Source organism: Drosophila ananassae, chromosome 3R (assembly GCF_017639315.1).
Source record: "Drosophila ananassae strain 14024-0371.13 chromosome 3R, ASM1763931v2, whole genome shotgun sequence".
Lineage (NCBI taxonomy): Eukaryota > Metazoa > Arthropoda > Insecta > Diptera > Drosophilidae > Drosophila > Drosophila ananassae.
Window position 1 is genome coordinate 28,046,077 of NC_057930.1, and position 25,490 is coordinate 28,071,566.

The window sequence follows — 25,490 nt, forward strand, 5'->3', positions numbered from 1 at the left end:
TATATATCAAATTCTATCAATGGGTTTGACAATCTATTCTATCATGGATATATAATTACTTTTTAATTACTCTGTGATGATTTGGTATTTTATATATTTATAATCGATAATGTTCCATCTCTAACTAGGAAATACCACTTCTGGTATTACCTGCCCACCGTTAACTGGTCACTCACTTTTTCATTTCGTCAAAATCGGTAATCAAGGGCTTAATTATTTGCATTATTTTTAAAGAAACGCCCGCAGAGCTTTCCGAAAGCTGCTACCATTGAGTCAGACAAGTGCCAGCGCTGGCGAAACCGCATCGCATTGTTAAGTCTCTTTGATCGGAAAGGAGAACGACAGTAATCGGAAATCGAACGGCGGCGAAGGCAATTTCACAAGACTTGCGAGTGGAGTGTCTGCCAAAGCGGGAGTGACTTCATTGCAATTAAACATGAAATTTGCTGCAACGTCAACCAGAGCACGACATTTTTGTACTATAGCCAAGCAGGAAGAACGCCAGCGCATAAATAAAATACACCCGCGCCACTCGACAACCTCCATTCCGCGATCGGAGTTGAGCAGTTCCAGGCGCCAGAGACAATCGTGTAAAATTGCCAAAAACTGGAAACACCAAAGCTTCTGCATAGGTGCTTCCTGATTAGAAACGTTTGACAACAAACCCCAATCGAAAACTCAAACCCAACATTCGCATATTCTAACCTAAATTCCAACGCCAAGAAATCAATAAATCGGAGCAAACACGTGCGTTTAGTTGCCGCCAAAGTGTAGACATTATCGCTGTCGTGTAGACATCTGCCGCCCTCTCCCTTACCCCTCGTCTGCGGTCAAAGGACACTCGGCTACAGGCATCTGCTTTCCTCGTGCGACGCAGCAGGCCTCTCAAAGCAACCCAAACGGCGTCGCTGTCAGCCTCAGTCAAAATTCGGGAACAACGCAAAAACCAATCCGCTAACGGCAACAACAAAAGCAACATCATGCCGCGACGCAACAAGAAATCGGGAACGGGCAAAGGTGAGTCACAGTGCCAGACACAAAGACAGGCAGAGGTGCAGCGGAAGCAGGTATAATTTTAGGCAAATCGAAATATTTTCAAATCGTTTCTAGCTAGCCAGAGAGCAGGGGGTTTCCTGAGAACGTTTCTGGCCTTGAAATGCCTGAAACTTAAGGTGATTAGACCAGTATGCTGTCTTTTTTCACAAAGAGTATCTTAAAAAACGTGTCTCAGCTGAAAACTACGCATCAATGTTTTGAAAAACACTTCAGATTGGTCCGTTGGAGATACCGATCAACAATTAAATATTAAATTACCTGGTGACTAGACGGGGAAAGGCAATAAATGGCTATAATTGTAGGCGACAGCTGCTCTCCTGTCACATTTACATAATAAAGTGTTCGATTTTGGTACTCGGAGTGTGAAAATTCTGAAATTCCAGTGGCATTGGAGCGAAAGTCTCTTTGGTTTATGACCTTTCGAATTAGTCAGGCAGTCAGTGCTCAGTATTTCGCCACTTTTGTGCATTTCGTTTGTTTAGCAAACAAAGCTCCTCTATCTGCAACCTGTTTGGCAATCGACAAAATAATTATTTTCGTTTTGTTGCTGTGCTGTGCTGTGTTGGCACCGAAAGCTCTCCACGCGCTCAGCTGACGGCCACAACAGAAATTATCAGCGGAGCGTAGACGTCGTACCTCTATATACATACATACATATGTACATAAGTGTACGTTTTCCCCAGATGTAAACGGAATTATATATGCGGGCTGATTCAATGCCAGATATCAGAATCACGCATTCAGCAGTCGCCTTTGAAGTATTACAATCACTGAGTAATTAAGTAACACTCTTCATACTCTATTCTTCCTTTTTCGAGGATGTGGGATCTGATTTTCCTAATTCATAATTCCTAATCATAAATGTTAGGCAATTACATAATGTAGCACTTGGATACAAACTAGAAGAAGTTAAAGTTGTTCAGGATTCTGATTATGCTAGTTAGTAGTAGTTTGTTTATTTGCCCACTCTAGCCCCTTTAAAAACAGCTGTTGTAGTAAGAGTTGTGGCCTTAAAGCTGACCTGAAAGGTGGAAACAGCTTTGCCCCAAATAGAAACCGCGCAGGAAAAAAGCAGCAATTGCCGTAACGGGTTTTCTTGGAAAAGAAACTTGTTGCACAATACTGGCTCCCAAACTGTGGTCTTGAAGGTCATTGGCGTGCCGTTGGCATGAGATTTGTTTGTTTTTTTTTGTTTTTTTTTTGCTTGCCCGAAGCGTATATGTGGCGAGTGGTGTGTCTCACATCGAAACGAGAGTACATATGCGGACTGAATGAGTAACAGCTTGGTCCTATGTACACTCCCACACACTCTCCCACATTAGATACAGTTTTGGGAGCACTGGTGATAAGATAGTTCATATTCTTAGTCTTTCCTTGGCAACTAACGAATCATTGCATCCTCCAGGTCGCAACAACGACTCCAACTCTGACGACGAGTCCTTCGACAATGTGAGCGTGTACTCGCACGTCTCGGAGATCGCCTCCTCGGAGGCCACCGACGAGCTGGCCAACGAGCGCTTCGAGGAGAAGTTCGAGCGGGCCCTGGAGCAGGCCACCGAGAAGTCGGCCCAGACCCGTGTCCAGGCCCTGCAGGCCATCTGCGAGCTGCTGATGCACCGCTACATGCCGGACTTCGTGGAGGACCGCAAGATGACCCTGATGGACTTCGTGGAGAAGAGCATCCGCCGGGGCAAGGGCCAGGAGCAGGTGTGGGGCGCCCGACTAGCTCCCCTCCTGGTGCTGCAGATGGGCGGCGACGAGGGCATCTCCAAGGCGATGAACCAGTTCCTCCTGACCACCGTCCAGGACAAGTCCATGGGATTCGACGCTCGGGCCAAGTGCTGCACTGCCCTGGGCCTGCTCAACTTCCTGGGCTGCGAGGACGTCGGCGAGCTGGTGCAGCTGATGCAGTGCTTCGAGGCCATTTTCGCCGGCAGCTACCTGCGGGGTGACGACAAGACTCCGGTCTCGGTCACTGCGGAGGCGGGCGCCTTGCACGCGGAGGCTCTCTCCGCCTGGGGACTGCTGCTCACTTTGATTCCTTCTGGTGACTTTGTCTCCTTGATGACTACCGGACAGAACATGTTCCCGTGAGTATAGCCGTCTGAATCCGAATCCGTGCCTGAAACAACAACTCAATAAACTCTTTACTTTGTAGTTCGATCAAAAAGTTCTTGGGTCTGTTGCAATCATCCCACTTGGACGTTCGCATGGCCGCCGGCGAGACCATTGCCTTGATACTGGAGTCGGGCCGCGCCCACGACCAGGACTTCCTCGAGGAGGACATCCCCGAGCTGTGCGATGCCGTTAAGCAACTGGCCACCGACTCGCACAAGTACCGGGCCAAGCGCGATCGCAAGGCCCAGCGCGCCACCTTCAGGGATGTGCTGCGCTACCTAGAGGTAAGTTAAAAAAAAGGGACTCGGAAATAGTTACGCTACCAAAGTGTATTCAAACCAAAAAGCACACCACTACACATTCAAAAAAATCACTTCAAGTCCGCACAAGTGAACTTGAGGTCGTGCTTGCAGTACTTGGCCAAGCACTTGGAGTGGTCGTGCAGCTTGTTGCGCATGATGACGCAGCCGTTGCGGCTGATCGAGTCCATGTACTCGCTGAAGTTGGGCATCTTGCGGTACGTCGTGGGGGCCGCGCTCCAGTGGGAGTTGCTGCCCGAGTCGACGAAGGATGAGGAGTCCGCGAAGGTGGTCTTAAACGGCTTGTAGGACTTTTCGCACTCGTCCCGCGACACGTCGTACCCGGGGGACGTCTCCCGTTCCAGTTCGTTCATCACGTTCTGCCGGAATTCTGAGCATGGTCCGCGCTCGTTCATCAGCTTGTTCGAGTTCTGCTTCGAGGACTCATCCTCAGTCTTCAGACTCTCGTATATTCCCTCCGGGTACTCGTTCATGTTGCAGTAGTCGATCTGGTAGGTGGTGAACATCCGGTTTTTCTCCAGCCTGCGGCTCAGCTCGTCCTTGGGCAGCACCTTCAGGCGCTCGTACAGGTCGGGGTAGACCGTGCGCAGGATTTTGAGGAACCGGTTCGGCTGCAGTTTGAAGCAGTCGGTTTCCGCTGAGAAGGCCATTTTCTCGACCTGGTCCTGGGTCAGCTGGGTGGGAATGAGCCGCGGGTCGACCAGCTTGCCCATGGGCGCAATGCCCGTCCACTCCACACCGCTGCAGTCCTTGGCCGCAGCTGGCGGCATGTTGATCTTGGTCTCGTCCGAGCACTCGCACTCAATTACCATGGGCCCGTCGTGGCCCTCCAGGCCTTTGGCGCGCGTGAGGAACTCGTACCGCTTGGCACTTGGTGGCACGTAGTCATGCTGGTAGGTTGATAGCATCATCTTGGTGGAAAACTATCGAAATCAAATAGCCCGAAAAAATTTTTTTTTTTTTGTTTTTAGTTTTTGGGTTTGACCAAAAATTTTTACGTACAAAAATTTTGTCTGCTTTAGATGAATCTATTACTAAAACTGGTAGCTCCACATTCCTGGGCTCGGAACCAGTATTCCTTGCCTACCTTGATGGAAAATAATTGTGTGATTTGCTTGCAGGAGGATATCTCGCCGGAAATCAACATTCGCTTCGGCCACGAGTCCCTCACCCTGGACGCCTGGTCCATCCACCACCAGTACTCGGCCCTGTGCACGGTCATGGGTCCCGGTATGACCTCGCAGCTGCAGGAAAACGAATTTATTCGCGAAATCTTCCAGCTGGGAGCCCGTCTAACCAACACCGGCATCAACGGCAACGCCAAAGTCAAGCAGACCAAACTGGAGCGCGTAAGTTATACATATTCTTGACCATCATGCGAGATATCTGACATTGTATTCTCTCCAACAGCACCTGATGAACGCTGCCGCTTTCAAGGCACGCTCCATTTCCCGTGGCAAGAACCGCGACAAGCGATCGGCCGTCGTCACTTAGAGCTATCCAAACAATCCCCTCATCATCCAAGCACACCATTAACCCTTCTTTATAGCTAACTCTGGACGTACTAGTTGAATTGTCTCTGATTTTAGCTTCTACACGGCGCTGCGTAGCCAAAGTTCAAGAACCAAGTCTAAATTTAGAATAATTCTGAATGATCATGTAACAAAATTCGTCTAGTTGGTAACTACACGGAGAAGCCATCGTTTAAATATTACTGAATATTTATCGTTTACACAAGAGTTGTGTTTCATTAATTATAAGGCAGCCCGCCCCGCGACTTCCACAAGCAGATGCTTTCGGAGTGGGGCGACTCTTACGTTGTTGATGTTTTTATATTACTATACGAGTAGGTATCAATAATGAACATGTATACCGCTTTAAAGTTGCTAAGATAGTCGAATGGTAATATACTACAGTTAGTCATTGCTTAACTTGGCCTCTATAATGCATATTATACTAAGCTATGTGTATGATACATATATTTTGTAGTAACTACGTGTAAAATAAATAACTAGGCTTACAACAAATTACCACTGTGGTTTTATCTTCAAATGGGAATTTTTATCAATCTGGCGTTGATTGTGGATAATTGAAACTGCTGAACTGCAGGATCCTTTTTCGATTTATAATGCAGATTGAAAAAGAATCGATATACAATTCGGTTAAGGTATTCCGCTCAAGAATCGGATGATTATTGGAAAAGATATGGCCATCGATGGGGGCCATATTGGGCCTCCATGCATTTTCAAAGGGGATCGCCAGGAAAATTTGACGAAAAATCTAAAAAATATTTTGTTGTAAGATTTTGATGCAGATTGAAAGAGAATTGATCCACAAATCGATTAAGGTATTCCGCTCAAGAATCGGGTGATTATTGGAAAAGATATGGCCATCGCTGGGGGCCATATTGGGCCTCCATGCATTTTCAAAGGGAATCGCCCAGAAAATTTGATGGAAAATCTAAAAAATATTTTGTTGTAAGATTTTGATGCAGATTGAAAGAGAATCAATTCACAAATCGATTGAGGTATTCCGCTCAAGAATCGGGTGATTATTGGAAAAGATATGGCCATCTCTGGGGGCCATGTTATCCTTCCATGCACATTAACAATTTTCGAAGGGGAAGACGCACATCTACAGTTTTTGAAGAAAGCTACAGCTATTTGTTCGGCTCCTGTTTAGACTTAGAAAAAGACTTTATATTTTGAATACTATAAATTATATAGTTATATTTAAGTTGTTGGATTTATCACAAAAATGTTTATGGTTACTTAGTTTATGTTTGTTTGGATTTCTCATGTTTTGCAGTTTTGTTTTGCTTTGCTTGACAAATCTCGTGTACCTACTACAATAAAATGTATATATATTGATATATATGGGTGTATATAGTAGGAGAAAATATAATATAAATTAGCATCTTAAACGGGAAACTTACTCCAATAGAATACAAAGTAAAAACCTACTTGCTTAACTTAATATTCGCCAAGTATTTCCATTTATACTTTAATACGGAAAATGAAATTTTGAAATCAAAATGCTCTCGTAAATTAGCTTTAAATAAAAGAAAACTAAAAACTACACAATATGGAGGCTGACTCACTGGCTTATAGAAGCATCAAATATGTTGTTTCTTCACTTTTCAGGCTACTTGGCAACGCGTTTATAATCTCAAGATGTTTTTGTTTTTTATTTTTATGTTTTTCAATCGATACTGACCTATGCTTAGACTACATAATATTTGGCTTTTCTTTTAATACGATTCGCTTTCGGAAACTTGAATGATTTGAGAAACAAAATTGACTCGCTAATCGAAACTGTTTTCGCTACTCCTGCTACTCAGTAACTGGTTTAACCTATGTACACAATTGAGGATGGGAACGGGTGGAGGACCGGCCCACTTGTGATGCATAAACTAATAATTGAGCATTGAGCAAATAGTGTGCTGAACGCATTCTAAACTAGTAAGTAAGTTGCAATGTCTGAAATTTCAGCTGATGTGTGTCTGTCACGGCTCCCTCGGTCGAAGGACTCCGCGTCTACGTAGCCACTCCCGTCCGAGCTGCTGCCGCCGACGTGCTGGCGCTGACCTCCTCGCAAATGGTGTGCAGCTTTTCCATCTCAGAACTGGTCACAATATTGATGGAGCTCACTTTGGCCCGCTGGTAGGCCACCACCGTGTTTTCGCCCAAGCACTTGACGCAAACATATCCAATGAGGACAGCGATTCCGACGGTCATCACGCGCACAAGGGGATCCACGTACATCTGTATGACGACCCAGGCAGTGGCTCCGGTTATGCACATCAGGGTGATCAAGATGACCGTCTTGGACCAGTGCTGGATGGTGAATCCCTTGTCCCACTCGAGTCTGCAAAGAATTTTAAAATATTTAGTAATTTTTCTAGTCCCTTTTAAGTACAGGCTGGCTCAGGGCTTTCTTATCTTTCTTTTGTTTAAAAAACTAATAATGACTAGTCACTCTAGTCGATTATAGTTAAGATTAGGAGCTATAGATTGTTTAGTAAAAGTGTACTTAGTTTTTACTTACTTTTTTGACTTCTCGATCTCGTAGGGATGTCCACACACCTTGCAGGCCAACAGGGCCTCCGAGTTGCTGCAACTCTCCACGAGCCACCGCTTGAGGCATTCGTGGTGCACTGAGCTGACGTCACCGGTGCACCGACAGGGCTGGATGAGGGGCTCCGGCTTATCGGAGTCGTAGCAAATCCAGCAGTCCTTCTTGGTTAGGAACGACTGGCCTTCCTCGGGCGAGAGCTTGTTGGTATCGGCATTCAAAGTGGGTATCGATGGGTCGATTTGGCGCGACAACAGTTTCCGGGGATTGAGGATCCAAAGCTGTTCGGGCGCCATTGAGTTCCAGAGGCAGCAGGGAAACCAAAGTGCAACTCCAATCTCCGCAATGCGGAAAATGATGTCATGCCAGTTGCGGGAGTGGACTGGAACCCTGAGAAAATGAGAAACTAATTAGTTGACCAGCAGCTGCTGCCAAATTAAAAGCTCCACTCACTTGGCTTTCCAGAAGTCGCCCAAAGTCTCGGAAGTGAGAAAGCCAACAATCACGATGAGCATCACGGCCTGACTCAGTAGTCCGAATCGCGACTGGTGCAGCTGGGACGCATTGACGATCGCCTCGCTGGGACCCAGGATTTTTCCCGTCTGGTCGTAGACGAAGCCGCCGCGCAGCTTGAAGAACACCTCCACGCCGTAAATGAGGAAGAAGACGACCACGATCAGCAGCAATACTGCATAGCAGCCGTTGAAGATGTGGGCGTAGTCGCGTCGCTCCGCGTTGATCAGCGAGTTGAAGACCTCTATGCCGAACAGGCTGTACAGGAAGAAGTTGAAGGCGATGAATCCCAGGAAGCTCTTCGACAGGAACTGCGACTTCTCCCAGCGAATGTCGCGCAGGTGAAAGATCTGGAAAGGCGAACGGAAACAGCCCGAATGAATTGCTGAAACTGGCAGCTAGGTTCCCTGAAAGTCTCCCACAGAATCGGCCTAGGCACTGGTGTGCGACTGCCTCGAAACTAATTAATGGTGTCCCAAGATACGTTGCGAAAACAATTGAGTTGCTGGCAAGTACAAGTGCACTTAACACCTTATCGCCTCTGTGTACGAGCTAGATATGAAATGGCAAGTACAAGTGAACGCTGTACAATTCGGGAACACAATTACCCTGGTTAATGACGATTATGAAGTTCCCATGTTCCCCCGTTTCTCATGGTGTTATCGGGAACTACGTCAGGCTATTTGATCGCCATTGTAGAGTTGATTATTTTTATTTTAATCAGAGCTGCGTTCGTGACTATATATTGGCTAGGTTAAACGCATCCAAGCTAATTTTAAATCAATGACATGGGAATCAGTAAGCCATTCGAAGATATCGTTCAGATATTTTTATCCAACCTATGCAGTTGACCAGGATGACATGTCGGGTTGTGTCTAATGCCCTGCAGCCTATTTCAGGCTGGCTGATGAAATATTTATTAATTTTTGGCCAATCTTTTGGCAAACTGCGCTATAGCAGGCTTTGCATTTGGCCATTCTTGGCTAGATCTAGAAAAATGTACCCTTTAAAAAGTTGGCAGGAAGCCTAGGAAATAATTCCCCCACTCCGAACAGGCTGCCTTGCGGTGGATGTACAAAACATGTTTAGAAAACAAACTGTAAGACATTGTTGCCCTCCGGGCTCTGCCTCCTTTGCCTGTTGGATCTGATCCAATAATGAATTCCAGAGATCTCCTTCTGCTGACCACTCACCTCGGCCCACATGCAGACAATCAGGGAGGCACATGTCATAAGCAACGGATAGTAAGCGGACATCAAAGTTACGGCCCATTGTGGCTGCAGGTCCAACTGGAACACAAAAGAAATACGGGTTAGGTACACATTTAAAGAAGTTTCTAAGAGAGAGTACTCACTGGAGTCGTGAAGTAAGCGCCTCGCAACGAGGCCGCCACAAAGACCATGAAGTAGAGCAGCTTCTGGGTGGTGATGCGACAGGCCCGGAGGATCGACGGCTGCTTCAGGCGCTGATACTCAGCCACTATGCAGATGAGCAGCTGGATGACCGAGACGAGGGCCACCACGTAGAAGACCGTGGAGATGCCGATGTAGTAGGGAAAGTTGAAGATGTCGCACTCGTTTCCCGCATATCGAATGTCGCAGACGCACGTGTTGTTGATGCAGTCCCCCCGGCCGGAGCAGCTGAGATCGTTGTCCGGCGTAAAGGGGCCGTAGATGCCGCCGGAGGCCGCCTTGCTGTGGCCATTCCGCATCTGACTGGCGGCCGCTTCAAGTGGCGATTGCAGGACCCGCTTCGAGCAACGCATTAAGGTATCGAGGCTGGGAAGCATCCTATATTAAATCAGCTGCAAATGGAAGTCAACAGTTCAGTTAGTTGGAGTGAAAACAATTGAATCGAATTCTAAAAAAAACTAATCAGAAGACAGAAAAGTGTGCCTAACGAAAGTAGAGTCATGGTTCTTATTTTAAAAATGTTTCATGCCAAAAATATAAGAGAGTAGAAAAGGTTAAAGGTTGTTTTATGTTTTTCATCCTTTTTATATCTCAGTTGAAGAGGATTTATTCTTATTCACTATTCAGTTTCACATACTTGTCTATAAAGCTTCAAAACTACCTTGTTTCATAACTCTTATAATTGTACCTCGTATTTTGTTTTAATAATTTATTAAAGAGTATTTCCTTGGCGAACAAAAGTCTCTCTCCGCAATCTTGTTTAAAAAAATTAACATACTTTTTTGGACAAACATCGATAGCAGAATAACAAAATAAGAGTCCATAAATAAGCGTGAAGGTTTTATTTGCGAAGTCACACGAACATATGGAGGTGGTTTCCATTTTAGTCGATGTATTAGTTTAGATTCCGCTGCCAGCGTTAGTCCCAACAACGCTGCCTTTCGATGGCGACAACTCGGCGATAAGATAAAGTTAGCCAGAAGTCGAGACAAAGCAGGTTGCGAGAGAAATTTTACCAAAACTACTGCCAAAGAAGTCCTTAAATGGCAGTGTTTATGCCACTTCAGAGTCCTTCAGATTCAAATGTAATATTTTTGGGGCTAACTTTGAAGTTCTTTAACCGTATTTTTGTTTGAAATTTGTCCCAAGGATTACGTCATTTTAATTCCACTCTTATTATCGTCTAGCACCATTCCTTAGAAATTATTTAAAAAGCATTTCAAATGCAAGAGAATAAGTTATTTTTGGGCTGCGATAAGACGGTGTCAAGGCTGCAGTGACTCTCTTGCCGGTGCTGGAGGGCAACGCGGCGGTGGGAGGTTCGAGAAGTTAACTGGACCGGAAGTATTGGCACAATCACAAGTTCACAGTGCCCCACGGGAGCTGTGGGGCAGGCCCTCGGTTGCCCAGATGGCCCCCATTACGCGCACCCACCATTGTTGCAATTTCATCTCTGTGCAGCGGGCTTTCGGTTTCACTTGTGCCGCAGCTCATAGAAAACGAGATGCATGCGTTCCGGGGACATTGTCACTTGCCGTCTGAGCTCCTCTCACTACCGAGTACTCTGTACTTGTATATCGGGTATTACAACACAGAAATAGCACGCAAATAAACAAATAAACAGGCTTATAGTTGATAGTTAGTGCTCACAGGCGGCTAGTTGGTGGATCGTGGAACTCGTTCGAGCGATCATCGCGAGCGGAAAGTTCAGACTGAAGCGAGTGTGTGCGCAGACGATCTCCCGGGTGCGAGTCCAATCGAACAGCAACAGCAACCTATATGTATGTTTGCGTATCAGAAGTGTGTCTCTCAGCCACTCTCTCCCCAGTGGGGCTTATTGAGGGGCCAGCACCAGTTCTTATTAACTTAGCAGCAACTCGGCAATTAATTTTCATCACGAGGCGTACGCGCTGCTGCCAGTGGCTCAATAATTTATCCGCAAACAAACAATGAAATTCTTTTCGCCTTTATCCTCCCAAAGTTTCTGGAAACTCAAAAACTGTGTCTGCCACATGGGCCAACGGCCTATTGCCGACTGTGTTTAACGCTAATTGTAAATTAATTATTTCCGCTGACAAAAATAAATGCAAAGCATAGAACACACATTTATTTTAAAATAGCGTAGAATATTCATGCAATAATCAGCTTTTGAGTAACTTAAATATAGTCATACAGTCCATAGAAACAATGAAATGTTTATGATACTCATCTCGACTTTTTACTGAAGCATTCAGACACCTACCATGAAATTATCCTTTTAATATTTATTCTATTTTAACACCGTAACCAAGTGAGAATTATTAGTTTTTAGGACATGAGTATCGGGTATCTTGCAGCCAATGTACTCAATTTTCTCGCCAGAAACTAGTTTTCAGTCTTCCACAGCTGACTTACAGTGGACCGGTTGCTTGATCTCTCCCCTATCATACCTTACAGTCAGACCTCAAGCTCATGGCCTTTGGTTGAATGAACGCATAACAGATTTATGAACTAGGAGGGGTTTCGAACGAGCTTCGTTTTTTACAACCGTTAAGTGCTTGTGGCGTTTCAAAAACGTACTTTTTCCGAACTACCTGCCCATTACTATATTAATAGGCAGATACCAGAGTCGCTCCTTAAGATTTCAAGAATTTAATCATTCCATTTCCCGCATTAATAATGCAGGGCGCCTTTAATTTGATTATGTGCTTGATGTGTTAGGTTGTTTGTCCGGTTCTCGATAGAACTCTAAATAAATAATTGGCTGGGCTCCCACCCCCTGCACTCGGTGTAATCACATGGATATGGTATATGGCTTTGGCGTGGCCGTGAACGCCCCTTGACGAAATTGTAGAAAATGGCTCTGGAGTCACTTCAACGGAAAATTATAGTTGTTTCGATTGGGGAAGCCTTTTAGATGACAAAAGGGTTTTAAAAAATATAAATTATTCTATCCAAAAACACACTTGAACTCTAGGTTTAAGAAAGCCTATGCCGCGAAAAGGAAACTGCGTCATTCGCGAAACAAAAACAGGAATTCCTGAGTTGGTGCGGCCCAAGTGCGAAATAGGTGAGTTCGAGTACACTGATTGATAATAAATTCATCAAATAAATTGAGAACACCCTGCCGAACCGAACCCAATTGAAACCCAAATGCATGACCTTCGAATTAAAATTTAATTAACTGAGTGACGTGCGCGTTCTTCTGCACCCAAACTCGGCCTGGTCGCCATAGACAAGTCAATTAATTTCCATTTAGACGCCATTAGTGTTCATCTAGGGGAAAACCGAAATAATCCCACACACAACCAGTGCGAACTGGCAGAGTTTGGATGCTCCGTGTAGGATTCCTTGAACATCTTATGATCTAAAAATTGCAACTGTTTGCGTGGGTTGTAATAATGCCCAATCTGTGGTCAATGATATCTGAAAGCCCTTATCAGTGAGACAAACTATTGACTTTCCAGAGGGTAGGCTCTTGTTTAGGTGACTCAGTGACTTGAGAGCTTAATTGATTTATTCTCAAAAGTTAGTCATGTGCTAGTGAGAAACAAAAGTTATTAAAATTGTAATGAAATTGGGAAAAATAAGGAGGTATAGTATGATAAGAACACCATTAAAGAACATTCGTCTAATCACAGCTACACGGGAATACCTCTATTATGTAACCGATAAGCATGCAGTTCTAGGGGCACAACACCTATGGCGTAATACTCACAAAGTGTCCATCTGGGTGCTACGACTGGAAAGCTTTCAAGGCTGAGGGCGCTAGTGCGAACTTTGACCGACTAGCAGGCTGAAAGAGAATCGCTGGGTTAGCCACACTGACACATATGAGTCGCACATGAATATTTAAACCAGAAAGCCCCAGCTGATCCGCCCAAAAGTAATCCCCCGCTAAAAGCAAAACAAACAAGGCTTTGGAAATGGAAAACAAAAAGTTACTGGATCAAATATTAATATAAGACATATTACAGCAACAATGAATTATTCGATTAAACACACGACCTCTTCGGGGCTCGGTACGAGTCGGACCCAAGTCTGGCCCATTAAACAAATCCCCATTCCGGCTGCCTCCCACTCGGTTGTGCATCTCCCACTCCGCCCAGCTGCCTACATCGTCGCGTAATTTTATACGGAATACACAATTTTCTGCCTACATTTACATTCATTTGCCCCCTGAGCCGTCTACCTCCAGAGTATCCTCTTCCCGTACCGTGTGCCCATCGGAGCCCAACGCGTGCCATCTTTAAAAGTCGCAAAAAAAGAAAACAAACTTTACCGCGAAGGAGTAGTCAGTTGTTTAGTCAATATAATTAAAATAAATACATATATTATATAATTTTTATTCCAATCTGTTATCGAAAAGAAACTTAAAAATAAATTATAATTTCAGAGCAGCTTTCCGTGCTAGCGAGGCATGCCTGTACCTGACGATCAAAGCTTCGGTGCAAGTAAATAGAAGCGAATATTTATTTGCGGACAACCAGATAATTTCACATTTTGTGGCCAAAAAAGATAAAAAATATATGAAAAGAGCACAATAAATAACAAAACTGCGAGGCGCAGAGGCGAATTAAAGTGAATGGACGTGGGGCAGTGCTGGTTTGTTTGTCCGACGGTGTCTGAAGAAAAGAGGGGGCAAAGGGGGGCAAAGACACAATTCGTTGGCCAAGTGCGATTGGGTGCAACATGGGTGCACTTGCACTGGGCGTGTTGTGGGTGGCGCACAGTGGAATGGGAACTGGATTAAGCGCTAAAAAAGAAGGCCAAAGGTTAAGCTTTATGTAAGTTGGCACAACAATTGCAAGAATAGCGCTGACAACTGAAAACTGCTGTCGTAATGCAAACTTATTGAAATGAAAACACTGTTTAAACTTTGAAGCGCTTCTTGTATCTCTGCTTATGGCGAATAAATAAAGAGATAATGTTTCCTTTGTCCACTGTGCGTCTCCAATTACTGCTCGCTGCACTCGCAACATAAGCTCTCGGCTTTGTCTCGTGTTCGGGGTATTATTGTTATTATCGTGAGTCACCTTTGGAGGATCTTGTACCTGGAGTCGCTCGTTAATGAGTCAGAAATCAGCACGCGAGGCCGTAAGGGCATACGAGAATCGACAACTCGAATGAGATTTTCTGCACTACGTGGGTGTATACATACGTAATTGAACTCGACGCATAGCCTAATCACTCACCTAATACTTTTTGCACAAAATATGATTTGTAGTCTGTAAATACTGTCCAAGAGCAGCCTTAATCGGGCAATTAAGTGTTTCGTTTCACTGAATTACATAAATTATCCCGAAAATTGCTTGCAATTTAGTTCGCTGTGTTGTGCACTTTTTCACTTTTCCAGGACGCGCAGCTCCCGTTTTCAATCAGGCGTGTTTTTTATGCTCGCAACACCCCGTTGTTTGTGCCCTAAACTAAAAAACTAAAAACTACAGCACATTTTATTCAGACTCTATTGTTTTGCTCTATTTAGTTCAGGGCGCAGTGTTACCAGACAATGCTTGAGAAATCTTCCCGATAGATGCCATTCGATAAATTTAGTATTTTTTTTTGCTCGATAAACTTTGGAAGCCCGTTTTAACCCGGGGGGCTTTTAATAAATATTTTTAAAATTATCAAATGCTTAATACAAGATTCTTTAGCAATTTTTCTTTACTTAAAATTGATTGAATTGAAATTTTAGGTCAGATATAGGAATGTGTTTATTTACTTTTTGTAGCAATGCATGTTCTTTGTTTATATTTCAACAACAAGAAAGCTCAAAAGGCCAAACAATTTATATAAATATGGACTACAAATCTTCTGCAGAGTAAATATAATAAAGTATCACATAGTTACTCAATTTAGCAGGATTTATTATTTATTATGGAATGAATTTTGAATATACTTGAATACTACCAATTATTTCCAATGCTTCCTAGTGCCACAAAGTTTCTTTCAAGCCAAGCTCGAACTCTTCCATTTAATCTGTTAAACTTTGTGTATTAAATTGATATTCATAACATCGGCATAATAACCAAGGGATATTGGCACTAATAAGTTTAAGAACAGAAACAATCTTCCATGAAAAAACCTTTGTTTACAGTTTTTTTCACTAAGGATTGCCTAGGCGGCTATTGCATGATTCTAGACATAAATATTCACTTTTGAATTATCAAATGAATCCAAAAAGTCCCGAAAAACAACAAATGACACTTTTGATACGTTAAATTACAAGGGAATTCGCTTTATTACCAAAATCATGTTCATATTATTGATTTTTTTTAAACACATTTAGAAGTTCCTGAAAGGAAAAAAATAGTCGAGTTAACAATGGTTGATAAACAATGGGAATGCGTTAGCTTACTTGGTAATGAGGCCGTCCTTCTTGGCCAGACGCACGATGCAGTCGTCCGACTCTCCCATGCGACGGATCTCTCCGCAGATGGCGTAAGTCTTGGAACCGTCGGTCTGACGGCCGGTCTCGGGATCCACATCGACAATGCTCAGTTGCACGGAAGCGTGATCCTTGGCGTGGATGATCCTGTTGGACGCCGAGCTGCAAGTGGCAAGAATACGGGTTAGATATCGCCGTCCAATCAGAGGGGGAACACGTGTTTCACTTACCATTTGCGGGGCACGTACAGATCAACATTCTCACCGGCGTCGTTCTCCATTTTGTTGGTCTGCAAGGCGGAAAAAGCAATTAGAAAATGTAGAGTCAGTTTAAATGGGCTGCAATCGTTGTTTAACTTACTTTTTTGTGGCTATTTGCAAATCAAGCAACCGCAATCGGCGATGTTGGAGAAAAAGAGAAAGAACTGACAGATAGACGTGAAGTTGGCTGCGCTGCGGGTGGCGCCCTCTACCGGAACTACTTGGTACTACGAAGTTGATATGGTATTTAGTTGGTATTTTCTCTTTTTGACACACGGTAACACTCGGTAAGCCTAAATGTGGGCTGCAAATTCGCGAAGTCTGCGGAAATTCTTTTGGAAATATAATATGCGAGTGAATTTCTTCGATTAGTGCGGATTTATAGAGCATTATAAAGAGTTTTATTTTGATTTATTTAAACCTGCAAGTGAGTATTGATTTTGAGGGGAAAAAATAGGCAGTTCCTTGAATTAGACGGTGGAAGAGGGCATGGAGGGGCTTTGTGACCTCGCTCGATGTCAGCAACGATTTTCGTCAATGGGAGGCAGTTTCTGTTACTTTCCTTTATTTATGCCTACAATTCCTTTGCTCAAGCATGGGTAGGAATCGTGTTGAACGGAATGTGTGGGGAGAGGACATGTTTTTATTGTGCCGTGGAAAGCGCAATTCGCGTTGCCTATTTATAGGCGTCGCTCGCGATATGTATACATGTGTGTATGTTGTATATTCAATGAACTTTCAACGGGGCGCCTGGGGTCCAGGCATTGCTCACTTGATGGCTGGCGTGCAATCTTTGAGAGGCAAATAAATAAAGAAAATGGTAGCAAACGTGGAATACCTCGCCATAGTTTTTAAATCTTAAATTTACCCTTAATCTAGGGTATATATTTGTCGTCTTTATTGCCGCAAAACTTGTGTTTCGGCTCTTCGAAAGCGAACCGGTTACGCGTGTTCGAACCGGGTGATCACGAACAAGATCGCGTGCGGATAAAAGCTCGGATAAAAGCACGAAAATCCAAAACCCAGACCAGCCACCTCGAACCCGATAAGTCGAAGAACTTACTTGGGCTAGGACGGTTCGTTCCGCGCTCCATTTATTTACAACCTTTTGCCTGACCTGTTGAAAGACCTGTACAAAGCCTGTTGACCTTTTATTTGTGCAAATGATGATATTTTTGCATAATCTGGCGGGCCGAGATAAAAATACGCGAGAGTCAAAACGATAAAAATGAGATCACGATAACGTGAGATTCTATTTTTAAATAGAAGCGAAAAACAATATAGTGTTTGAGCCCCGATCCGGCAACTAGTTGTGAAAATTAATATAGATATATAACTAACTATAGGTCAAATAATAAATGGTGTTGTTTTACAAAGCCCAATTGTTAATTTGTCCATACATTTGAAGGGTATGTTATCAGTTTTGTGTCCATTATTTCTGAAGCATATCAGCTCTTAGCTTATCACCGACCTTTCAACCATTCAAAGATATTGACAATCATCAATTATTGCTTAAAAATCATGTTGAACTAACTGTTCTCTGATAAAATCGTAGTTGTGTGGGATATCTCGTACCGAAATCCCATTGAATGAAAACCAAAGAACCTCAAACATGAAACTAAGAAGGCCTGCAGCTGAGGAAAACCCCAAAAGAAAATCTGACCCGAAAAGAAAACTGTGATGTCAGCACCACAAAGTGCGTGTCTGCCCAACAAGATGATGATGAAATGCCGCACAAAAACCCTAAAACTAAAGCACTTTCTAGGTCAAAAGTTGAAAGGCAAACTGCAGGCAGCGCAGCCATGATGATGGCTCATAAAAGAGTACCGTAGGCCAGAAAAAATAGCTCTTGCATGAAATGCAATTAATAAATGAAGAACAACAAAGTAAAAGCGCGCCAATGAAATGAAAATGCTTCACTTCACAGCGACTGATGCATCTTGATAGTGGCAAGTCAGCTTTGAACCGCGCGGCAACCTGTCATTTGTCAATAATCATATTAACAATAGAGAAATTTATGTTATTATGGGAAAAATTGCAGTGCAGGATGATTGGCAATAATGCTATCTTAGTTAATATTTTATCAAAAACACAAATATTTCTAAACAAAATTATTTTAAGTATATGTTTTTTTAATAGGATGTGTTACTGAATCATAAAATTTAATGATTTCCAAACATCAAATTCGATAGGGTTGTGCATTCTCGAAGCCATACCTTTCTCCAGATTATTGTTTTTCAAAAATACTTTCTTTTTTCCTTCCCTTTTTCAAACCATTTAACCAAAGTGAACTTGGTTTTGCGCTTTAGCTTAATTTGACTCATTTTAAATGGATAAAATTATTTTTTAGAGTATTTTTAAAAGAGTATTTTAGATATTTAAAAATGTCAAACCAATTCTTCGATTACTTTCAGATCTTGTGCTTTGAGAATTACTATCCTAGAATTAAACTACAGTTCGACTTAAATGTAGACGAAAATGATGTTGCCGCAACTGGTGTTCCCTGTTTTTGGCTAGGCTTCTGCCGCTTTGAGCCACTTTTGTTAAACTTGTTGCCTGAATTGCTTGTTGCACTGGTACTGTTAGCCAGTAGTTTCTGACGACGGAGGAGCAGCGTTACAGATTGAGAAAAATCGGTCAATGGAAACGGGCTTGTAAGCAGGTGCAACAGCTTCGAGAGCCAGCCACAGACTTAGATCCATTTTCCAGGAGGGAGAGGACCACTAGAATGTCGCTGAAGGTAAGTAAATGATCAATGGTTGACCCATAAAGCACTAATTGACTCATTCCGAATGAGTTGGATGGGTTTTGATGGCAAATGGGACTAGAAGATTGGCAAACAGTATTAGTTGTAATGTCCCTCTCGACAAAATAGTACATTGTTTATAAATTATTAAATGATTAAGTGATAAGAGTCCTTGCTTTTCATAAATATCAAAGTCATCATCATCTTAATATGTATTACAAGCAACACGAAAGCATCCATTGTCATTATGTCATACGAGGTGCCCCGCATTTGCATTGTTGCACCTCGATGTGGCAACTTGAATCACGTTAGGTGGGGTGTTAGCTTGTCTTTGTTAGCCTTGTTTTGCTTTTCAACAGGTGCTTCAGCCCTCTCCACGAGTACCCCTCGTGGGCAAGAGTACATGCATTCATGTGCCACACTTAATTCGCTTTATTAACGCAAAGTTGACATTTTAAAAACATATTTTTTCTGCTTCCCCATTGCAACATGTACTTATGGCGTGAGTTTGGATGTGAAAAATGTTGCACGGCCGCTAAAGGTTATTAAAAAAATGCAGTTGAGTTCAAAGTAAACAAATATTATTACCATACTTAGAGTAACGATATGAAAAAAATCAATTATGAATTCAAACAATGTTTTGTCAGGGCTTTGGCCCAAATTAATGTGGAAAAAGACATTACAGCCATTCCCATTAAGTATTACACGATTTTTGGGGTTTGGATGATGCAATTACTGAGTGGTCTTAATTTTTATTTTGACAGCTGCCTCAAATCTTGTAATTGTAAGTCTTAATTGATTTTGTTCTTCTGAAATAGAAGGAGACGCCCTCCGATGTGCAGTTGCACATGGCGGCCATGAGGGGCGATGAGGTGGCTCTTCTTCGGGTTCTCGACAGCGGAAAGGTCCACGTGGATTGCAAAGACGAGGTAAGTTTACTTTTTAGCTTAAAAATATATTAAATAAAATATGAAATATACCAAATTATTAGTTTTTATAATCATTATTGTTTAAAAAGATTTAAAAAAAAGTGTAGAAAAATCCAGAGGCAAAAAATTCATTTACTTTCTTTAAAAAAATCTCCAAAATGTTTTTAAATTATGTAATCACTGATCATAATTGATTTAACAATTTTGTCATTAAATTGTTACAAAACTTTTGCGGAAAAGGAAAATAATGTGTTATGAAGGCCCGAACCGTGTTAAAATCAGTTAACACTTTGTTGGCTCAAACGCGCACCAATTGGCAAAGAAGACGAGTAACTGCGCCTAAAAAATTACTTTAAAGCCGCTATATTCGACTACCAGCATACCCTATAGATTTAATATACACTCTCTTTAAAGACTGGATCAACAGTTCTGGAGGAGAGCACTTGAAAATCAGTGTAACATTTTAAAAGAATGCCTAATTCCACCTTGAAAGTGCATAAAAATCGAAATTAAATTTCACTTGACGCTCACCGAAGCGTGGACCCCTGACCAAACTAGAGTGGGTCGTGGGGGCACCAGTGTATACGGACAGACGTATATATATATTCTACCAGATGGCTTGCAAGAGTCCACGGAAAGGGCGCACAAATGACTTGGGGCTACGTGGGTCCCCCTTTTTTGGATTTGGATCAAGCGCTTCAAAAGCGATTCGCGCATTTTCTCTTTCGGACATACTATTTCCTTATTAAACGATTTTTATAGAGTCGGAGCTGCAGACATGCATGCAAATTCACACGAACCAGGCTAAACAATTAGAGAAAATTGCAGTGCATTTATTTAGAATTTGTAATGAGTGGAAAATGGCGGAGCATTTGTTATGGGCAGATAGGCTTGTGCGTGAGATTTATCGATTTATTCTGTTTTGAGATCTAGATTGCACTTGAGATTCGAGAATGTGGACTTTGAAACAAAAAGTTTAATACCTCTTTACCAATTACCAATTATATTAATTATCTAACGTCTTTGCCAGGATGGAACGACACCTTTGATTTTGGCTGCCGCTGGAGGCCACACCTACTGCGTAATGGAACTCCTTGACCAGGGGGCCGATCCCAACTCCCGCCGTCTCACAGGCACGACACCCCTCTTCTTTGCCGCCCAGGGCGGCCACCTGGATGTGGTTAAGATCCTGATGAAGGCCGGTGCTAGTGTGGACACGCCTTCGGCGGATGGAGGCACGCCCCTCTTTGTAGCCGCCCAGGGCGGGCATGTGAAGATAGTGCGTGAACTTCTGGACTGCGGGGCGAATGTCAACGCACACATGAAGGTTGGTACACTGTACACTGCGAAATGAAGAGAGCTAATGCCCAAATTTCTTCACAGGATCGTGCCACGCCAGTGTTTATATCAGCCCAGAATGGGCACCGGACAGTGTTGTCCCTGTTGATCCAGGCGGACGCCGAGATCGATGTGAAGCGTATGGACGGTGCCACACCCCTTTGGATAGCTGCTCAGATGGGCCAGGACCACATCTGCAAGGTACTGCTGCAGAACGGTGCCAATGTGGATACGGTGCGCTGCGACGGCGCTACCCCGCTCTTTAAGGCCGCCCACAAGGGCCATGCGGCGGTCATCACCGTGCTGCTCAAGTACCGCCCCAATCTGGGCCTGCTACCCAACGGGGAGTCGGCGCTGCATGCGGCGGCCATGTTCGGGCACATGACCGTCTGCAAGCAGTTGGTGGCCGCCGGGAGCGATGTGCTGCTGAAGAACCAGGAGGGTCTTACGGCCCTGCAGCTGGCCCACCAGCAGAAGTACACCTCCATCTGTGATTACCTCCAGGAGCGGGTGCGGACGGTGGTTGCGCGCTCCGCTAAGGCGCTGGCCCCCAACACGATCACATCGGGATTGACCCCAAAGGTCACGACGATGTCGGCGTAAGAAAGACATCGGCCTTCACGCCTCCAATGTACCTTTTTGCACAATACGTTGGCCTTTTTGCTTATGTTTACATAAAATTCGAAAGCAAGGCACCGGGCAATCCATCAGGGGAGAATTCATAATTGTAGCTTCAATTTGGATAATAATACATTAAATTCTCTTCAGAGTGTATTGCCCCGTGCGGGGTTACCCAAACACCCCATCCTCAACGCAAGAATAACCGAATAATAATTCACTACTAAGAACACGTCCATGCTAAAGCAAATAGCAGCCCCCAGAATATGAAAACCTTATATATATTAGATAATGCGTATCATTCATATAACAAAACACTTTGAGCTTGTATTTTTGAATTTAAATCTAAACATATGTAACAATAACAACAAAGATACTGATCACTATAAAAATGTTAACATGGACCCAAAACTAATAACGCAACAATGTCCTCTGTACATAATCATGCATATAAAGTACTATTTTAATTATACTTAAATCTATTTATAGTCCAAAAATTACCCTAAGCAATTGTTGACGAGTGCTTTAAGTTTTGCCGCCTTCTTGTATTTAATTAGATATTAGTTAAACTTGATGGTTTTCAGCTTATTTTTCTGTAAAAATACTTATTAATTTTGTACCTAATTCGCAAGTTTAATAAATCGACCCAAAACAAGTATCATATTGTTTTAATTTTATTGTGGGCTGTTAAGCGTATAATATAAGACTATTTTCGATCCCAATTAATAATTAAATTCATCACTTATAGTTTTTTTTAACGTTTTTATCATCTTGATCCTTAAGTTAAACCTGTTTTTTGTGGGTTCTACTTAAATTTTTTATCGTTTCTTTCATCAATTGCATTACTACTTAAAAAAGTTATGTTTAATCAACTGTTCCTTGGTAATCTAATTGCCAAACCATAATGCCAGACCCAGACAACTACCTGGATGTTCAGTCTGGTGTTAAACGTTATCGAGTTCAGTTCGGGTTCACATTAGACTGTCTCGGCTTGGACCTAATAGGAAAATTTCAAAATTCTATTTAAACAAGTGCAGTTGAAAGGGAAATTTGAAGTGACCTCAAAAAACAAGGGCTGAGGAAAATGTCAAGCGCAAGTCTGCTTTCGCGTTCGTTGCTAACTGAAGGTAAATGTTTTTAGTCTTCAAATTAAAACTAAAGATTCCATAAACAAAATTCTCTTAAATGTATTTGTCGCAGAATTCATATTTTTGAAAGTGATGCCTTAAAAATTCAAATGATCAACTTTTATGTTATAAAAAAAGGCATTGCCAGGAATTTATCCTTCAAAATTAACATCCTTTGGATTGAAAAAATATATTTAATTTGAATGGACATCACATTAGAATGCTTCCTTTCATTACTGAGTATTACCATTTTCCTGTTCAAATTTTATATCATATGGATCATATGGTAAAAAGGATGAAAAGAAAGGCTAACTGTGGACGCAGCTGATTTTCATATATCCTGGAATTGGAATAGTATTAGTACTATATGTGCAATACATTGGATTAGGCATCGCAAATATCGGATATAGTCGACTGATCCTTGTAGAAATTTTTGTTTCAGTTTCGTATAATATGAATCTACATAAGACCCAAGCTTGTAGTTGCCGTCTCATGAAACCAATAAAAAGACCAAATATAATTTCCTAGAAACCGTATTATTCTTTTACTGTTCTTGTTATTTATTTTAATAATTAGGGTTTAAAAGTATCAAGAAACGCCAAAATAGGACATCTGAGCTAGAAACTCTAAGAGTTATTTGTAGCCATTGTTACCCGCTCCAGCAGTTTCATATTTTCAGAATATCCCAGCTCCATTTTGCTTTTTCACCTGTGCGCCGAATGACGTCTTTAGGGTGGTTGTTTTGACCAAATTCAAAGCTGTTATGACATCTAGAGTAAAAAAAAAATGTGTGCCAGTTCCATATTTATTTTCTGAAAGAAACTGAACAAACTATTAAATGCTATTAGCTTACTGCCGTTGACCTAAAGCCAATAAGGAGGGAAAAAAATTCATTTAAACAAAAAATAAATAATTTTCATCCTTACTTAACTTTTTTTATTACTTTTTATAGCCCCCCGCTCGAAGAATAGATCAGTGTTTACTTTGATAGTTGGTTTGGTGGCGGGCTACTGCTTGGCACAGTTGTTTTCGACCCTATCCCCTCAAGAGAGCCTATATCCCTACCTTAGCCAGCGCTTGCGGCTCGCTAATAATCCAGCTCCGGACCCCACAGTCAACCATGAATCGTGGCCCTTGTCGGATGGACCCGAGCATCATCCTTTCCAGCATGAGCATCCGGATGACAACTCCACAGCGGCTGAGCAACTGAAGAAGGAGGTGCGGATCCTTTGCTGGGTGATGACCAATCCCACCAACCACAAGAAGAAGGCGCGCCACGTGAAACGGACGTGGGGCAAGCGTTGCAACACTCTGCTCTTCATGAGCTCGGGACATGACAATGAGTTGCCCACCGTGCAGCTGGATGTGGGCGAGGGGCGGGAGAACCTGTGGGCCAAGGTCAAGGCCGCGTTCACCTATGTCTACCAGCACCACTACAATGATGCCGACTGGTTCTACAAGGCGGATGACGACACCTATGCGGTGATCGAGAACATGCGGTACATGTTGTATCCGTACAGTCCCCAGACACCAGTGCACTTTGGCTTCAAGTTCAAGCCCTTCGTGAAACAGGGTTACATGTCCGGCGGAGCTGGTTATATTCTCAGCAAGGAGGCACTTCGCCGTTTCGTCGTCGAGGGAATCCCCAATAAGAAGTATTGCCTGCCCGGAACTGTGGTCAACGAGGACATCGAAATCGGTCGGTGCATGGCCAATTTAAACGTAACTGCTGGAGACTCCAGAGACGAAATGGGACGTGGCAGGATGTTCCCTTTTGTTCCGGAACATCACTTGATTCCAGCCAAGTGGGACAAGAACTTTTGGTACTGGAACTACCAATACTACAAAACAGATGATGTAAGTGCTAGGTGTCGAACTAAATTAAATTATAGAGATTTTGCTTAGGAAACACTGCGTATGAGTGATAATCTTCAAAACGGGTTTAACATCTATAGAATTTAAATGCGGATACAGTTCAGCCAATTTTAAACTATATATTATTTTGTTACAGGGTTTGGACTGCTGTTCAGACTTGGCCATCTCATTCCACTACGTGGCTCCTAATTTGATGTATGTGATGGATTACCTCATTTATCACTTGAAGCCCTACGGTTTAATGCGGTCTTTGGAATCTCTGCCTGCAAAACTCAAAGTGGGTCAGTTGCTGCCCCCGCCAGTGGATCGACCCGCTGCCAGTAATGAGGATTCTGTGGATGATTACGATAGGATTTTCACGACAACCACTGAGAAGCCAAAGGAACCCGACGCCCGGGAAATGGACTCCAAGGAGTTGGAAAGTGAGGAGAGAAAACACCAGGAAACAGAGGAGCACTCTGATTCAAGAGGATCTAGATCCAGGGAATCACCCGAAGATGCGGAAGAAATAGATGAGAGTGTAGCTGAGAAATCCAGGGGACATTAATTACAATTTTAATTTTTAGGTATAAGAAAAAAGATTTAGAAAGAAACCACAAGGAACACGTTCCCTACTATTGTGTAATACTTTCTATGTATAATGCACATGGACTGGAATCTAGTTGTAACAATAAAGCTCTTAAATGTTTTTACTTTTAAGAGGTTATTTCTAAACGATTTTGAGGTACTTAGTGCAT

General features: G+C 42.9%; 6 protein-coding genes across 10 annotated transcripts; 3 read left to right on the top strand and 3 right to left on the bottom strand.

Moving 5' to 3' along the window:
• The first annotated feature begins 141 nt into the window (after positions 1–141).
• Positions 142–5,521, top strand: LOC6497726 (interferon-related developmental regulator 2). Its single transcript, XM_001961442.4, has 5 exons — positions 142–1,017; positions 2,462–3,146; positions 3,215–3,458; positions 4,616–4,843; positions 4,905–5,521. Exons 1-5 carry the CDS (start codon positions 981–983, stop codon positions 4,986–4,988), a joined length of 1,278 nt encoding a protein of 425 aa, XP_001961478.2. The 5' UTR covers positions 142–980; the 3' UTR covers positions 4,989–5,521.
• On the bottom strand, positions 3,489–4,566 carry LOC6497803. Its single transcript, XM_001961443.4, has one exon. It carries the CDS (start codon positions 4,403–4,405, stop codon positions 3,545–3,547), a length of 861 nt encoding a protein of 286 aa, XP_001961479.1. The 5' UTR covers positions 4,406–4,566; the 3' UTR covers positions 3,489–3,544.
• Positions 5,522–6,196: 675 nt separating the features above from the next.
• Positions 6,197–14,993, bottom strand: LOC6497802. 3 transcript variants are annotated; one of them, XM_014906340.3, is made up of 7 exons: positions 14,668–14,993; positions 13,191–13,268; positions 9,436–9,885; positions 9,275–9,370; positions 8,022–8,431; positions 7,542–7,958; positions 6,197–7,361 (listed from the first exon to the last, which is right to left on the bottom strand). In XM_014906340.3, the coding sequence occupies exons 3-7, from the start codon at positions 9,868–9,870 to the stop codon at positions 7,031–7,033; spliced, it is 1,689 nt and encodes a 562-aa protein (XP_014761826.1). In that variant the 5' UTR covers positions 9,871–9,885; positions 13,191–13,268; positions 14,668–14,993; the 3' UTR covers positions 6,197–7,030. The 3 variants fall into 3 exon arrangements, with proteins under 3 accessions (XP_014761826.1, XP_014761827.1, XP_001961477.1); XM_014906341.3 differs by lacking the exon at positions 13,191–13,268; XM_001961441.4 differs by lacking the exons at positions 13,191–13,268; positions 14,668–14,993 and adding an exon at positions 10,928–11,106.
• A 692-nt stretch (positions 14,994–15,685) lies between these two features.
• On the bottom strand, positions 15,686–16,375 carry LOC6497801 (40S ribosomal protein S21). Its single transcript, XM_001961440.4, has 4 exons — positions 16,221–16,375; positions 16,091–16,149; positions 15,831–16,022; positions 15,686–15,767 (listed from the first exon to the last, which is right to left on the bottom strand). Exons 2-4 carry the CDS (start codon positions 16,138–16,140, stop codon positions 15,758–15,760), a joined length of 252 nt encoding a protein of 83 aa, XP_001961476.1. The 5' UTR covers positions 16,141–16,149; positions 16,221–16,375; the 3' UTR covers positions 15,686–15,757.
• A 1-nt stretch (position 16,376) lies between these two features.
• On the top strand, positions 16,377–22,407 carry LOC6497727 (ankyrin repeat domain-containing protein 29). 3 transcript variants are annotated; one of them, XM_014906313.3, is made up of 5 exons: positions 16,377–16,547; positions 18,535–18,860; positions 19,685–19,795; positions 20,826–21,122; positions 21,179–22,407. In XM_014906313.3, exons 2-5 carry the CDS (start codon positions 18,849–18,851, stop codon positions 21,734–21,736), a joined length of 978 nt encoding a protein of 325 aa, XP_014761799.1. In that variant the 5' UTR covers positions 16,377–16,547; positions 18,535–18,848; the 3' UTR covers positions 21,737–22,407. The 3 variants fall into 3 exon arrangements, with proteins under 3 accessions (XP_014761799.1, XP_001961475.1, XP_032307503.1); XM_001961439.4 differs by lacking the exon at positions 16,377–16,547 and adding an exon at positions 17,143–17,529; XM_032451612.2 differs by lacking the exon at positions 16,377–16,547 and adding an exon at positions 17,178–17,196.
• Positions 22,408–22,648: 241 nt separating this feature from the next.
• LOC6497728 (glycoprotein-N-acetylgalactosamine 3-beta-galactosyltransferase 1) lies at positions 22,649–25,452 on the top strand. Its single transcript, XM_001961438.3, has 3 exons — positions 22,649–22,878; positions 23,831–24,735; positions 24,890–25,452. Exons 1-3 carry the CDS (start codon positions 22,836–22,838, stop codon positions 25,298–25,300), a joined length of 1,359 nt encoding a protein of 452 aa, XP_001961474.1. The 5' UTR covers positions 22,649–22,835; the 3' UTR covers positions 25,301–25,452.
• The last annotated feature ends 38 nt before the right edge of the window (positions 25,453–25,490 follow it).

Bases quoted from the DNA above. Each gene is read 5' to 3' on its own strand.
- LOC6497727 (XM_014906313.3), top strand. The intron at 19,796-20,825 runs GTAAGTTTACTT...CGTCTTTGCCAG, and splicing joins ACGTGGATTGCAAAGACGAG to GATGGAACGACACCTTTGAT. The intron at 21,123-21,178 runs GTTGGTACACTG...ATTTCTTCACAG, and splicing joins ATGTCAACGCACACATGAAG to GATCGTGCCACGCCAGTGTT.
- LOC6497803 (XM_001961443.4), bottom strand. From the start codon at position 4,405: ATGATGCTATCAACCTACCAGCATGACTACGTGCCACCAAGTGCCAAG.
- LOC6497801 (XM_001961440.4), bottom strand. From the start codon at position 16,140: ATGGAGAACGACGCCGGTGAGAATGTTGATCTGTACGTGCCCCGCAAA. The intron at 16,023-16,090 runs GTAAGTGAAACA...TGCCACTTGCAG, and splicing joins CTGTACGTGCCCCGCAAATG to CTCGGCGTCCAACAGGATCA.
- LOC6497728 (XM_001961438.3), top strand. From the start codon at position 22,836: ATGTCAAGCGCAAGTCTGCTTTCGCGTTCGTTGCTAACTGAAG. The intron at 22,879-23,830 runs GTAAATGTTTTT...TACTTTTTATAG, and splicing joins GCGTTCGTTGCTAACTGAAG to CCCCCCGCTCGAAGAATAGA. The intron at 24,736-24,889 runs GTAAGTGCTAGG...ATTTTGTTACAG, and splicing joins AATACTACAAAACAGATGAT to GGTTTGGACTGCTGTTCAGA.
- LOC6497726 (XM_001961442.4), top strand. From the start codon at position 981: ATGCCGCGACGCAACAAGAAATCGGGAACGGGCAAAG. The intron at 3,147-3,214 runs GTGAGTATAGCC...TTTACTTTGTAG, and splicing joins ACCGGACAGAACATGTTCCC to TTCGATCAAAAAGTTCTTGG. The intron at 3,459-4,615 runs GTAAGTTAAAAA...ATTTGCTTGCAG, and splicing joins ATGTGCTGCGCTACCTAGAG to GAGGATATCTCGCCGGAAAT.
- LOC6497802 (XM_014906341.3), bottom strand. From the start codon at position 9,870: ATGCTTCCCAGCCTCGATACCTTAATGCGTTGCTCGAAGCGGGTCCTG. The intron at 9,371-9,435 runs GTGAGTACTCTC...TTTGTGTTCCAG, and splicing joins GCGCTTACTTCACGACTCCA to TTGGACCTGCAGCCACAATG. The intron at 8,432-9,274 runs GTGAGTGGTCAG...TCGCCTTTCCAG, and splicing joins TTGTCTGCATGTGGGCCGAG to ATCTTTCACCTGCGCGACAT.